General features: G+C 44.9%; 1 protein-coding gene across 2 annotated transcripts in view; it reads left to right on the top strand.

The window, feature by feature from the left end:
- LOC125295968 (disintegrin and metalloproteinase domain-containing protein 11-like) overlaps window positions 1-15,657 on the top strand; it is a 38,671-nt gene extending 23,014 nt beyond the window's left edge. Inside the window, exons 14-27 of one of the 2 annotated variants that reach the window (XM_048245557.1) lie at window positions 1,421-1,472; window positions 2,763-2,862; window positions 3,424-3,495; window positions 3,693-3,785; window positions 5,270-5,350; window positions 5,786-5,836; window positions 5,987-6,050; window positions 6,297-6,402; window positions 6,581-6,700; window positions 7,329-7,497; window positions 7,650-7,761; window positions 8,665-8,755; window positions 12,023-12,040; window positions 12,571-15,657. In XM_048245557.1, coding sequence (XP_048101514.1) covers window positions 1,421-1,472; window positions 2,763-2,862; window positions 3,424-3,495; window positions 3,693-3,785; window positions 5,270-5,350; window positions 5,786-5,836; window positions 5,987-6,050; window positions 6,297-6,402; window positions 6,581-6,700; window positions 7,329-7,497; window positions 7,650-7,761; window positions 8,665-8,755; window positions 12,023-12,040; window positions 12,571-12,586 — 1,145 coding nt within the window. In that variant the 3' untranslated portion in view covers window positions 12,587-15,657. The remainder of the gene's footprint in view (window positions 1-1,420; window positions 1,473-2,762; window positions 2,863-3,423; window positions 3,496-3,692; window positions 3,786-5,269; window positions 5,351-5,785; window positions 5,837-5,986; window positions 6,051-6,296; window positions 6,403-6,580; window positions 6,701-7,328; window positions 7,498-7,649; window positions 7,762-8,664; window positions 8,756-12,022; window positions 12,041-12,570) is intronic. The other variant, XM_048245558.1, reaches the window with a different exon arrangement.

A 15,657-nucleotide genomic window follows, 5' to 3' on the forward strand; every position in this document is an offset into this window, starting at 1 on the left:
AGCTTGAAAGATGGACTGCTTGAAAGAGACAGAGAGGGAGACACTGCTGCTTTGGGAGTTAAATGATTCCTCTGAAGGAACAAAGCACACAGAAGGGGAGAGATAAGAGAGATACATAGGTATATGGAAAGAGAGAGAAAGAGAGAAAAAGAGAGGGAGCTGAGAGAGAGAGAGAGAGAGAGAGATAAGGGAAAAGAGAACCTTAGGCTGAGAGCAGAAAGAGATGACCAATGTGAGGAGTCTGGAGTGGAGGAGAGGAGAGGAGAGGAGAGGAGAGGAGAAGAGAGGAGAGGAGAGGGAGAGGAGAGGAGAAGAGGAGAAGAGAGGAGAGGAGAGGAGAGAGAGGAGAGGAGAAGAGAGGAGAAGAGAGGAGAGGAGAGGAGAGGAGAGGAGAGGAGAGCAGAGAAGAGGAGAAGAGAGGAGAGAGAGGAGAGGAGAGGAGAGGAGAGGAGAGCCCTTTTCAGTCTCAGCTCCAGTCTGTCACAGCATGTCTTCTTCTCTGGGTCCATCTCACCACTCCCACCCACCCACCACCCACAGGGCCTCACCACCTGGGAAAGCATTTATTTCTGTACATCAATCATGAAGAAAGTCTCGTGGAGGCACAGATTACTGGATGTGCACTTCAGTTCATGCTCAGGTGCTGGGACTGGGACAGAGCTGTGTTGAAATAGCCCTGAGGGGACTGGACAACACCACTGTTATAATTGGGAAATGGGGACTGTGTGTGTGTGTGTCTTAGCTGTAATCTCCCTGGGTTTGGTGTGAATGAGGGCCATGGTTGATCTGAAACCATCTGTAATTAGGCCATCTGATCTTTACGAGCCAAAACACCTGAGAAGCAAAGAGAGAATTACAGTCTGCTTCCACTAGCCCGTGATTAATAAATCACACACTATCTATTACACAAACACACACTCACACACACTGACACAACTGAACACAGGTAAATACACAGAAACTTACACCTATATGTGTAAAAAATGTACACACACACACATATCCAGTTCACACACGGTCAGATAAAACAGCCCACAGACATCAGTGTGACAGGAGGGCACTGCAGCTTGTGTTGTGTGTGTTTGCATGGGTCAGTGCAGAGCAATTAGGGGCCACCCTGTGGACTAAAGTTTCCTCTTCTTTCTTTCTTCCTTTTTTCCACTTGTTGTTTCCTTTCTTCCTCTCTGACCTCCTCCTCCTCCTCCTCCTCCTCCTCTCTGACCTCCTCCTCCTCCTCCTCCTCTCTGACCTCCTCCTCCTCCTCTCTGACCTCCTCCTCCTCCTCCTCCTCCTCCTCCTCCTCCCTCTGACCTCCTCCTCCTCCTCCTCCTCCTCCTCTCTGACCTCCTCCTCCTCCTCCTCCTCCTCCTCTCTGACCTCCTCCTCCTCCTCCTCCTCCTCCACTCACCCTTTCCTACAGGTGACTGCAAGTGTCCCGACGCCTGGCTGGGCTGCATTATGGAGGATACTGGGTAAGTGTACTCTGCACATGTTGAGTCTAAAAAGTATCGGAAGTGTATCTATACAATAGCATCAGTCCCTTTGGATAAAAAAACTATTTTATTCTCGTGGCTAAATCACTTATTGCACAATGTATATAGACCCTTTCAACAAGGTAAACAAAAACAATGCTTGAACATTCTATTTGGGCCCCAATCTACTTCCTCTGCATTAAGATAACATATGGAATGCTAAAAAGGAAGTCTTGTGGGGCCAACTATGATGCTGATAATGGAACTTTCTTGAAAGGGTCTATATAATCATTCTCCAAGTGCAGCAGTTTCCTTTAATTGGTCAAGGTGAAGTGCTGTACTGCCCAACATTAAGGAAGTGCTGAGTTAAACCATATATTGTATGGTCAGGTCAGCACTGGCAAGGACAGCACTAAATCACACTCAGTAAAAACCCACTGGGCAGAAATGCTCGGGTGGAGGCACGGAGTGGTGGCCACGGCCGATTGGCCACACAATGATGAAGCCGTCGTTTTATGAACCAACGTAAAAAAATAACCTGCGGTCCCTAAGATTTATGTCCTGAGAGGTGGTGGGGGGGGGGGGGCAGTGTTGTAAAGTGACGAAAATCAATGGAAAGAGATTGAGGTGAAAGGGGAGAGGACAGGAAAAGATTGGTGTAAGTATTTGAAAAGAGAGAGAGAGAAAGAGAGAGATGACTTGTTTAAGAGAAGCTTGGCAGGACTGGAACTCGGACCGCCGTGGACTGGACCTTGAGTCATAATGAAAGCCTTGAAAGTGCTTGTTTAGAGAGTCCTACTGGCTGTGGGCAGTTTGTCCATTAAGGTAATTAGACGTTATTAATTGACGACGGTGACTGGCCTGCAGAGCACCGATACTACACACTCATCCCTCTGCTTAAGAATGTCCTCAGATCTCCCAGAGATTAGAGCTGGGCTACACACACACACACACACACACACACACACACACACACACACACACACACACACACACACACACACACACATATATGTTTCTTTCTGCATGGTGATCTTTAAATTGCCTCAAGTTCCCATACTTCATGCCCACAGTTTGACATGATTTGATATGATCTGATTGGATTGGTTTGATATGATATCATTTGACACTTGGCCCCTTTGATCACATGATATCAAGATCTGGAATTCAAACCAAGTGCTCAGTCTTCTTTCATTCTTTCTTTCATCCTTTCTTTCTTCTTTCCTTTCTCTTTCTTTCTTTCTTTCTTTCTTTCTTTCTTTCTTTCTTTCTTACTCCATCTCCTGACAGATATTACCTCCCACGGAAGTTCTCTCGCTGCAGCTTGGATGAGTACATGCAGTTTCTGATCCAGGGGGGAGGGAGCTGCCTCTTCAACAAGCCCAGCAAGGTCAGTGTGGAGTGGGGGAGGCGGAGAGGGGAGCCCCTGGGAAGTCTGTATGTCTGGATGTGCAGGGAATCTACCGTGTGCCGTAAACCACTGGAGAAATTATGTTACAGTGCTGACCTAATTAATTTTTCATATGCCCCATAAAAATATGTCTTACCATGTGCAACGATGCTGACGCTATACTGCTGTGTGCTGCTGTTCTCAGCCTTTGTCATGTGTATGTGGCCCTTTATGAGTTCTCTCCTCCCTCCCTCTCTCCTCTCTCTCCCTCTCTCCTCCCTCCCTCTCTCCTCCCTCCCTCTCTCCTCTCTCTCCCTCTCTTTCTTTCTCCACCTCAATAGTGTGTGACTAGATTTACAGTAAACAATGACATGAATGGATTTATAGACAGGGAAATAACAGCTATTTTTTATTCTCTTTGCCATCCTTCTCTGTGTCCATACACCACTGACGGGCTCTTGCCACACACACTTTCTCTCTCTCTATCTCTCTTTCTCTCTCTTCTCTCTCTCTCTATCTTTTTCTTGCTCACTCCCTTGTTCTCTGTCTCTCCCCCATCAGCTCCTGGACCCTCCCGAGTGTGGCAATGGGTTTGTGGAGCCAGGAGAAGAATGTGACTGCGGCTCCCAAGTGGTGAGGCCCTCTGACTGCACTCACACTGCCCCCTGCTGGTGGCCACTGCATAGCACATGCAGCAGCTATTACACTGTATATGTGCTCACATGCTACTTCAGCCAAGCACAGATTAGTATATTTGTAGTGTTATGGTGTAATTTGTATATTGAGTCTGTATGTATTTTCTCTTGTGTGTGTGTGTGTGTATGCTATAGGAGTGTGCCCGCAGTGGAGGGGCCTGCTGTAAGAAGTGCACCCTGACCCATGATGCCATGTGTAGTAATGGCCTGTGCTGCAGAGAGTGCAGGGTAATAACTCAGCTCACACCTCCTCACCTCCACTGCCCAGTACCCACATCTCATAATGGGCCACATAACCTATGGCTCTTCTAAAAAGAAACGTTGGAGTGTTCCAACCTGGGCCCTGTTTTTATACCCTACAGATCTAAAATGTCCCCACAGAAATCCACCTGTGCCAGGGTAACTCAATAACTGGAATAATAAAGAAACTGTAGAAAATGACTGAGTCCACAGGGCCTGTTTCAGCTTCACTCTCTGTACAGACTTTGAGTCATTTTCTACAATTATTGAGATAAACAATCTTTCCACCTACTGCCCAGGAATCCCTCATCAGCTGTTGTATTTTGAATTCTGCTCAGTTATAAATTAACTGAAGTACTAGTATGTGCTCTCAGCCACTTGTGTTAACTGTATAATAAAATATGTAAATTGTGACCAAGAAATCGCTGAAACAGTGCTTAACACCCCGTCACACAGAGAGCACCCATGAATAAATATGCACTAATGATCCACGCCGTGCGCTTCTGCCACTGTCCATTGTCCTGCCGGCCGCCCCCCTCGTGTCCCTGCGGCTTAGAAGGGCGAGCGTGAGGAGTCCAAGGTCACACAGCATCCCAGGGAGACGACACACACGCTGATAACTGGACGCTCGCCGCGCTGGCCGAGAGCCCTTAAAGTGCAGTGCTGGCTCAGGGCCCGGAGTTGGACGAGACTGAGAGCGTTGACATTAGCACTGCGTCTCCTCTCCAGGGGCCCTGTCGCCTTCAACGCCATGAGGACGGCACACACCAAACTAATGTCCTGCTGTGTCCAGATGATAGATAGATAGATAGATAGATAATATAGATAGATAGATAGATAGATAGATAGATAGATAGATAGATAGATAGATAGATAGATAATATAGATACATACATACTTTATTGATCCCCAAGGGGAAATTCAAGGTCTCAGTAGCCTACAGACATCACACACAACATGCACTTACAGCAGAAAGGGTAAATATAAGTATATACATATAACAAAACTCCACTGTACAATAGAGACAGTGAAAGATAAGAAAAACTCCTCAAAGTGCGTAATCCAAAAAAGTAGCGAAGTAAAAAGTAAACAAAAGACGGTAAAAAAACACAGAGACACGGAGCTACCTCGACATGCTGCCACTCGTCGGCGCCGGGAAATGATGATGTGACTATGGTAAAAGAGGACAGTCCTAAATACTGCACCTTGTATGCAGAAGGCGTGTATAAGAGCTTTCTTAAATGAAGAAGCTGAATGTTCTAGAGTTACAGATCCATCCCAGGCAGGCAGGGATGTTGGATGTCTTATAATGCTGGGGTGCTACCACTTATGTGCACCTCCACTAAATCCCTTCCATTAGGGGTTGAACATGAGGCTAGGGAAGCATCGGTCAAAAATAGAGCCTCTTAGTGGCTGTGTTCACTCTCTCTCTCTCTCTCTCTCTCTCTGCATCTGGTGTGTGTGTGTGTCAGTATGAGCTGAGGGGTGCAGTGTGCAGGGAGGCGGTGAATGATTGCGACATCCCGGAGACGTGCGCAGGGGACTCCAGTCAGGTACGCAACCCAGACCAGTGACTGTAAAGCACATGGACAGTAGTGACCGCTCAGACACACGTGAAACCACCAGTAGGAACTAAAGAATGGTGATTTGATCAAGTATGATCTAAAGAATGGTGATTTGACCAGTAGGAACTAAAGAATGGTGATTTGACCAGTAAGAACTAAAGAATGGTGATTTGATCAAGTATGATCGGTTGTGAGCAGACCTGGACAATTTGATGTTGACTACACATGCTCTGGCCCCAAAGCACTCACTGTGCAGACTTAATTAAGCCAATGTGGCCGACCATTTAGTCAGAGCATAAGTGCATTATGCCATGCTGTCCATGTCTCACTGATCCAGACACTCTGTTGCATTGTGGGTGTTGTAGTATGCTGGTTAATGACAGTTAGAGTTGTGCACTTCTTAAGGACCGCTTCTTCTTACAGTGTCCACACAACGTGCACAAGTTGGATGGATACATGTGTGAAAGCAACCAGGTGACATATACCTTCCATACATCTATCATTAATATTATACAGATTATTAACATCACCAAACCCTGAATCCTAACTGCATTATCTGAATGTTGATAATAAAAGATCTACTGTTTCAGTTTGAAGGGTACAGTTTCTATCCTGTGTCTATAGGGACGGTGCTATAATGGCCGCTGTCGGACATTAGATGGACAGTGCAGAGGCCTGTGGGGTTTCAGTGAGTATTGGGTTTTACGACTCGGTGTGTGTGTGTGTGTGTGTGTGTGAGAGAGAGATAGGAAATAGGGAGGATGGGTTTACATAGGCAGCTCTGTGGTTTTCGTGACTGATCAAGTTGGAGTGGGCTTAAGGGCTCTGTCAGAGCAACCATATTGGTGGAAGTGCTGTATCAGATGCTGAGGTGTGTGTGTGTGCGTGTGCATGTCTGCACATGTGTATTATGTGGCGTGTTTGATTTCACCAGACGCTGCAGACCGGTTCTGCTATGAGAAGCTGAATGCGGAGGGTACAGAGAAGGGCAACTGTGGGCGCAGCCCTGGAGGACAGGGATGGACGCAGTGCAACAAACCGTACGCCTTCAACCCAACCACACACACACACACACACACACACACACACACACACACACACACACACACACACATCTATTCTATTTCTCTCTCATTTACTACTCAGTGTCCTCAGTCTACATTCTCTCTCCCTCTCTCTCTTTTTCTCTTTCTCTCTCTATCTCTTTCTCTCTCACAGGGATGTGTTGTGTGGCTTCCTGTTCTGCTCCAATATGACAGAGAAGCCCAAGTTTGGAGACCTGCAGGGCGAGGTCACCAGCCTGACCATCTACCACCAGAGCAAGTACCTTGACTGCCGGTAAGAGGACATGCACCTGTGCTTTGATCTGTGTGTTGTGTTTTGGTTTGTGTGTGTTTTTCATTATGTAATGTGTGTGTGGATGTGTATTTCAGTCCAACATATACTGCCTACTCTCTGTTTTAAGACCTTTATACAATGGGTACATATTTTTTTGTGAAATTGTTGTACAATTTAAAGGAATCATATGTAAGATTGTGGCCAAAACTGGTACTGCAACCACTTTCAAATTACTGTAGAGCGGTGTATCCCCTCCCCCCTGACTCGAGGTTGCCAACCGGATGCCAAAACACTACTGACTTTGTGATTAGTAGATAGGTAGAGGGTGGCGCATTAGGCCAAAACACAACATGGCATGACAAAACACAACATCAACATCAGTTGAGGGCTGCAACTTCACTTTTTAAATGACAATATCCTGGCCGTACTACTGTTGTCAGTGATATAAGTATTTGAGATGAATGAATTCTTAGTGTCTAGTGACATATCAGGGCCATTTTATGATTAATTGAAATACATTTCTTACATACGGTTTCTTTAACATATATAGAACCTCAAGTTGTGTGAACCACATTTGCACACCAACTCTGAAATTGTTGTGTGTGTGTGTGTGTGTGTGTGTGTCCAGTGGAGGGCATGCGGTACTGGAGGACGGTTCAGACCTGGGCTATGTGGAGGATGGGACGCCCTGCGGGCCCAACATGATGTGCCTGGAGCGACGCTGCCTCCCACTGACCGCATTCAACCTCAGCACCTGCTCTGGATCCAACTACGGACGCATCTGCTCCGACCATGGGGTGAGACACACACACACACACACACACACACAAACACTACTTATAAACACACACACACACACACACACACACACACACACACACACACACACTACTACAACTGAAGCACTCTCTCTCTCTCTCTCTCTCTCTCCCCCCCTCTCCCTCTGTAGACCTGTAGTAATGAAGTGAAGTGCATCTGTGATAGAGACTACACAGGGAAGGACTGCAGTGTCTTTGACCCCATCCCAGACCCTACCAATCCACCCGGTCCAGATAAGAAAGGTTGGGTCCTCAGCCCTAACTCCTCACCCTCCTCTGTTCTCTCATCCTCTCTTCATCCCTCTCTCATATCGAGAGCCATCTGTTTTCCTCATGTCCTCTATTCTCACTTTGTTCCTACAACATTGTTTTTTTTTATCTGGTTGCTCTTATCATGATGTTCTAGAGTAGAATTTAAAGTGACGTTCTTTTGCCTGATACGGAGGCCACGGGGGGAGTATTACATGTGTGAAAGAATAGGAGCTTTTATGGGATGACAATGTATTGTATAGAAATGTGCATGAAAATAAAACATTGTAGTTACAATGTAGTTTGTAATAAAACAAATGTAGTTGTGGATATGTCTGTGGGCAACGTATTATTTGATTTGATGTGATTGTGTGTGTGTGTGTGTGTGTGTGTGTATGAGCATGTCCTTGTTTATGATGACTCTTGCTCATATCATCAAAGTGTGTTCCTTGCTCTCTACAGTCTGGCTCTTATAGCCTATCCCTGAGCAGTCCACAGGGCGAGGGATGAAAGAGAGAAGTAGTGACACACACTCTTTTTCATGGTTGTTCCTCCCTCTTTTTTCCCTGGCTCTTCCACCTTGCTCTCTCTCTTTTCTCTCTCTCTCTCTCTCTCTCTCTCTCTCCCCATCTCGCTCTGCAGGTTTTGCCTCTGTCTCTTTGACTTTCTCTCTCTCTCTCTCTCCCTCTCTGTCTCTGTCCCTCTCTCTCTCTGCAGTAGTGTTGGTATTTCTGGTGATGGTGCTGTCAGTGATTGGTGTAGTGTTGATGCCGTGTTCTGATGTGTGTTTTGGTGTTGTTGTTTTGTTTTGTCCTCCTCCCCCCTCCCTTCTTCCTCCCTCGCTCCTCCCTCCCTCCCTCCCTCCCTCGCTCCCTCCCTCCCTCCCTCCCTTCACAGGTCCCAGTGGTACCAATATAATCATAGGCTCCATCGCAGGGGCTATTCTCCTGGCAGCTATAGTCCTGGGAGGGACAGGCTGGGGATTTAAGTAAGACCTCTGTTCTGGCATGCCTTTTACCTCCTACCTGTGTGCTTCTATGATACCACAATGGGACCCCCCATCCCCCACCCCACCCCCATTCTCCGATTCTGCCCCACGCAGCACACACGTAAAAACCCCTGACACCTGAGCTGCAGCTACAGCTCAGGAAGTGGAGAGTCATTCTGGTTACTCACACACACGCTGCTTTTCCACAGGTCTGTCCAGTCGTGCCGATCCTTAACTGTGAGCAACTGTGGTCAGTGCTGTAATGTGGACACAGTTTCAGACAGGTTACAGTGGATAGAGACGGGGGAGACGGGATCGTTTCTTGAGGCTGAATGTGTTTCATATAGCAAGTTTAACGACAAAATAATGTCATTTCTTTGAAATATGAAAAAATATATAATGTCCGCAACACTGCTTTTGACTTCCATATATTTAATGCACAACAGGCAACGTTTCGACCCTGCTGGGTCTTCTTCAGGCAAATTTTTAAATTTTGAAATATGCCTTCATTCCCATGTACTCTGATGAGGACAGTAGACAGCAGAAATTATCATACTCAGTCTGTTTACCAACAAGAGACAGACTTCACACAGTTGGGGAAGGAGCACTATGGCCCATGACGTTGCGTGTGGAAAAGCAGCAGTGTATGACATGTTCTCAGAGACTGGCAAAAGCAGGCAGACTCCACACTGTTTTGCTCAGCTCAAACATGCAAATGCAGTAAACTGGACAGTTGAGTGTCCCCAGTGGGGTGGACAACATGGTGGAGAAAGCCCCCTGAGGACATTCAAGCCTCCCCCCTCCCATAGCGTTTGACCTCTGCTCACCTGAGAGGTGCATGCTCACTGGAGGTTCTGTCTCAGCCTCTGGGGTAGAACTCTGGCTCATGCTCTGAACCCACACAACACAAGCATGTGAACCTTAACAGTTACAGACTGCAGAACCTTACATAGTTACCTTACTTTGCCAACCACTACCGACTTGAACTTCACCATTTTTCCCAGCCAGAGTTTTCATGATAGTGTTTTTTATGGTTCTGTTTACTACTGCACCCTTTGCAAAAAAATCATTTTTTCAAAATCTGCCATTCTTCCCTTTTGTCCCACATTAGATGACCTAACTGCTGCACCCTAGCTCTGCATGTTTGGTGGTGTGCTCTTTGAATAAATAATGCATTTGTGCAGTTGCTGCTTTTTACCTATATTTAGTAGGACAACAAACAGTACTTGGTATTTCTAACTTTCCTCCATAAGCAAAGAAAATCCTATTTACTGTAACTGGGCAAATGCCATATCGAACATATAGACAGATATTTGATCTTTACTGAATGTGCAAGTAACTCACATTCATTTATGTTCTGTATCTGGAATAAAAGCTTAATTTCAATCTTGAGGCAGTTTCCTACTGAAGGCATGTTTCTTGAAGGACACCGTTAGTCTGAGCTGGAGTTTCCCTGGCCAGTGATGTGCATGTGTGCATGATATCAAGGAAAGATCACAAGCCTGAATGATTGAAGCCACAGACCTAATGGCAAACCTCTGCCTTATATTCATACCAGTCATGCAAACAGATTGAAGATCCTCAACCAGTCCTTAACTGCTTTAGCCGCCCCCTGTCCTCAATCCCTGTTGGGTGTGACTGGGTCAGGGGCTTATGTGCATCTCTTATTGGCTCTCACCTGTGAGTTGTGTGATGGACCTCAGCCAGTGGAAGCTTCTGTAACCCGACACCGCCATCAGAAACGCAGCTGCTCTCATTGCTTTTAGTGGTTAAAATATCCATTTCACCCCCGCCGTGAATGGATGAGGCCTCCTCACCATGGATGTCTGAATCATTCATCCTGCTGATGATCCTTTAAGAGGGATCGGAACAGTGGACACTGGATTGTTCCAGTAGACTGCTCTAACCCAGAGCCGTGCTGTTTTGAGACATGTCCATGCTGTCTGTGCCGCTGAGTGTGGTGAACACGGCCTGTTATCTGAACGTTCCAGTTTGGTTTGGAATGTGCAGCATTCACGCTTGTGAGCATGTTCAGAGGTGTATTCCATTTTGCTTAGTTTAGTTTTTATTTGCTTGTGTTTTTACATTGTCTCCATTTGCCATAGCACCAGTGAACTGTCAGTCACTGCACTGTAATTCATGCAGCCAAACTGCAGGGCTTCTTGATGATGTCAATCTCATAATCATATTATTTTGGTCAATATTGTGACCACAATTACCCAATGATTTTGGAAATAACGTCCATTTTCTGAACCTTAAAACCTTTCAAAGGTGGATTTAATACAATTCTGAATATAAATCAACTGAAAAACAAATAAAAAGCATGTAAATTAAGAGTATCTATACAACAGTTGCCACTGTAAAGGAAAGAGATGTGTTAGATTTAGAACTCTAGACAAAACAAGAACATCATTTTGAAGAGCAAAATGGAATGTGGCAAAATAATCATATCTTGACCATGTTGTTTACAGACCTGTCAGTTGACACTGAAATGTGCTTAATTGCACAGCCCTAACCCAGGCAGCCCTGCTTTTAGACTGCACACTAGTGACTCCATGTGTCCCACACACCCCACGGGTCCACCCTACCACTTACCAATCAGCATACACAGTACATGCAGCTCCAGAGCAGTCATCTCGCTAGTACCGGCACTTTCCAGCTACGTATTATGGAAGATAAGTGGTAGACAGACAGCCCTGTAATGTACAGTGGGACAAATATAGCATTTTATGATGTTTAAAGAGTCATGTAAGAATGTAATACTACAGGTGTTACAGGTGTTTAATACTACAGGTGTTCCCATAAAGTTTTATCACATTTCCAGTTCAACGCTGGTAAAGTAACTATTGTCCAAGATTATGTGTCACATCGAAACCTCCTCCAAGGTCAAGACTATAAGCCACATTTCTGTAAGCAGAACTTTGTTCACTTTGCAAATAATTGAAATCGGACAATTCTTGACTGTTTGTTCTAAGCAAACAAACTCACCGACAGTTTTTCACTGGCATGGCATATTGAGATTAGATGGAAAATAAGGAACATGATGGGTAGTAGACATCAGAATTTGTAAAATATCAGTTGTGTTCCAGTTTATACTGATGTTAATCTACACCATTATCCCATTCTATCCAACAAAAGTACAATAGATCTGCAAATACAGAACACAGATGAAATAGTCATTCATACACAAATTAATTTGATCTGCCTTTACCAATGACATTGTTGTATCTTCTCTCCCTCACCCCTTTCTTTACCGGATGGATAAAGGAATATCCGAAGAGGAAGGTATGACTCTACTGCTTCACAGGCTATTGAGCAGCTCTTTGCCCCGACCCCTAATGCCAGGAAGCAATAGATGGGTCCTAGTAACACAGAGAGCTCATACCTCCACTAGCATCAGTAGCAGTGCCCGGCATCACCCAGAGCCCATCTCCTGGTTCAATTCATCATCCAATACAGACACTTATTGACAAACCTCATTGTACTCCAGAAAACAACAGAAGAAAAGAACTGCCTTAAATCGTTAGAATAGTTTATTTAAAACATGTCTTTCTGCAACAGTTTTTGCTTCATGGCCTGTAGTCACAAAATACTGATTCCATCTGCCACTTGAGACGAGTTGATGGTTGGGACAAGTGTAGTATTAGATGATAGACTCTTACTCTCTGGTCCTCAGCCATGAAATGTGGCAGTAGAATACATGAGGCCAGTCTCCCTGTGTTCTCTCTTCTTCCTCCAACTTCACTGTTTCCACTTGTTCTTTTCTACTGGTACATTTCCTTCTGCCTCTCTTACACTCTCTTTCTTTCCCACAGATCTGGTGGAGCCTAAGACCCCTCTCTGTCCTCTCTGTTCACCATCCACTGGCCGCCTGTCTGTCTGTCTGTTTGCTGTGTCTTCCTCATAACCACGTCCTTTCCACCTCGAAGAAGAACAAGTTTTCCATCCCTGGCCTTCCCCTACATTAGACTCTTCTGCTTCCCCTCTTTCGTCCTCTGATTGGTCCTGGTTTCCTGTCCGTCTGTCTCTATTGGCTTCTCTTATGGGGAAGTGGAGCAGTTCCTCCCATAATCTTCCAACCAATCACGTCTCTTCAGGTGGCCGTCCGTCACTAGATTGACAACATGATAGTCATTCCCAGAAAGAGAAGAGGTGGTCCTTTAAGACAGCTATTTGCAGACAGCTGTGAGTGTGTATGCGTGTGTGTGTATGCGTGTGTGTGTATGCGTGTGTGTGTGTGTGTGTATTCCTCACTGTGTGTATTTCTGTATCTTCCAAGCCTGAATTTCCAGTAAGGAAAGCATTAATGATGAACCATATGGATATCACCTTCGGAAAAGTCTTTCCAAATGACATTCGGCCTTTGGTCTCTGGCTCCTATGATGAGAACTGGCTTGACGCTGACCAGAGGAGCCACCATGGGACCAGGTCTTGACACTGATCATGAAGACATGCATGATTGAATGCACTTTTTGTGTGTTTTCAGTTGGAACAGTAGAGGTCCTCTCCATGTTTGGGAGAGCCATTTTGTGTCTGACATGAGGATGTAATGCATGCATTTTGGCAACCAATTAGAAGAAAAGAGAATCACCATAACAACATGGTTGTTTTGGTCGAAGAAAAACAAAAACCTCTCTTCCCAAAGAAACAAACTTAACCATTAGCAGGATTGTGTGCAAAAGGAAGTTTTTTGGAGACACTCCAAAATATATTACATATCTGCCTGGTGTAGTTCAAAATCTGTGTGTGTGTGTTGGTGGGTGTATTTGTATGAGTGTGTGTGTGTGTGTGAGCGAGATCATGTGCAATCAGGTTAGCAAGATGAAGGACACTGTCCTGAATTATTTTGGTTTTAGGATAATTTTGTCACTCCTGCCAGTTTTGGTGACAACCTTATTGAAGGGCAGGGACCACGTCAGTATGCTGAGAACCGTAGAGAAGATACATTCCACATTTACTATAGACTCTTCGGTAGTGAGAAAACATACGCCTTCCACTGTATGTTCCAAAAAATCAAACATTTTAAAGGGGCCTCAATGCCTTAGATAAAATGTCACAAGTGTTTATGTGTGTGTGGGAGAGCAAATGTGTGTGTGGGGGTATGTGTGCATGTTTGTGTGGAAAGGTTGACACACCGGTTGATTATGTATAGATGTTCATTTAATTAATATGTTGTGCTGTAGATCTGTAAGTTTTAGACTTTTAGCAAGAGGGCGTTGTAGCTCAAACTGGACATCCTTGAGGCCACTGTGCTACGACTGGCTAGTTCCACTAGGGGGAGCTACTGAGTTTGTGAGTGGTAATGGGTCAATGCCTCCGCCATGGCATTGGTGAAAGGTGTCACCTGCACCAAGTGACCTGGTGTCAACTGCACCATGCCTTGGAAACTGTTCCATGAACAGTCAATGCTTTCAATATGGCCGCCGCAACCAATCAGTGCTGTCAGCAGAGTCCTACAGTTCAGCAGTTCATGATGTGGAAGATGCTGGCGCCATTGACCAGTCACAGAGGTCATTCTGGGGGCAGTGACCAGTCATGGAGCAGACTCTGGCTTAAAAAATTAGCAGTTTTGAGCTACAACTACTTCTGCTTTTAGCAGCACACAAAGAAGAGAAAACAAATTTCCTGTGATGCAAACAACATTCATCGAGCACTACGTGTGTTCACTCATATGCACTTGTAGAGAACTACATTTACAAGATATATGTGAGATACATGTGAATATCTGTTGATAATCTATGGATTTTAAAATGTTATATTGGTGCAATTTATTTCATAAGATGTATTAATCATTTGCCTCATGAATCATATCTATCCATCTACCTATCTATATCTATCTATTTATCTATCTATCTATCTATCTATCTATCTATCTATCTCTATCTATCCCCTTCATCCTCATTCTATTCATCCTTATACTATCCCTTCCTGCTTTCCCTAAACATCAATCTAACCATCTTCTCTTCATATTATATTACCACCAATATCAGCTCATTCATCCTCCCTACTCTCTCCTCATTGGTCCATTGCTCTCCTGTATATGTGTTGATAAACCTGTAGCCATGAGTTTCCCATTAAGCCCCTGGCTATAGACTTCGTTTTAGACTTTCACTGTAAATGAGATTAGATGGTCCAATGTGGCTTTAAAAAAACAAACAAAAAAAACAGGAAAAGTGTGGATTCCCACGACGTCCAGTACTTTAGCACTTAATGGTGTTTTTTTTTAATGAGAAAAAATGGAACCTACTGTCCCCTGCATGGTGCAGACACCTAACACACTGCCTACACAGCACAACAAACAGCTGCGTCCAATTTTCTAACACTGTAGTCGTGGAGCAGATTGGGGTGAGGGGGAGGGGCCTGTGGTGCAGCACTGTTAAGTGATGTGTGCAGGTCTGGTTTTGCCGCGTCTGAGGTGTTACACTCTCAGCAGCCTACATGTGTCCAGCTGAATGAGCTGACTCCTGTGTGTGTGTGTGTGTGTGTGTGTGAGAGATTGTGTGTGGGAGTTGGCTGTTTGGGCTGTCAGCAGGAGTGTGGCTGAATAATGAGAGATGGGAGGGAGGGAGAGTGGTGAAGTGGTGATTTGATTCTGGAGAAGTTTTTTTTGCACTAAGGCCGATGCACTACTGTCAATTGAGCGTGTTCTTACCCTGGGGGTTCCACTGAGAGGGTGGGGTTGGTTGATTTTGTTTTTAGTGATTTTAACTTCTGGGTTTAAGAAAAAAAAAAAAACAAAGATTTGAAGACAAAACCCCCCACTAAGGCATCTGTCTAGCTGGGGGATTTTTAAAATGACCTTTTTAAACTTTGCAGCCATGACAGGTGAATGAATGGACTTGATTATATATGTAAAATGGAAACCAATGAAAGAAAAAATAAAGATTTAGACATGAAATACA

The sequence above is a fragment of the Alosa alosa genome, chromosome 6 (genome assembly GCF_017589495.1).
Source record: "Alosa alosa isolate M-15738 ecotype Scorff River chromosome 6, AALO_Geno_1.1, whole genome shotgun sequence".
Taxonomy (NCBI): Eukaryota; Metazoa; Chordata; class Actinopteri; order Clupeiformes; family Clupeidae; genus Alosa; species Alosa alosa.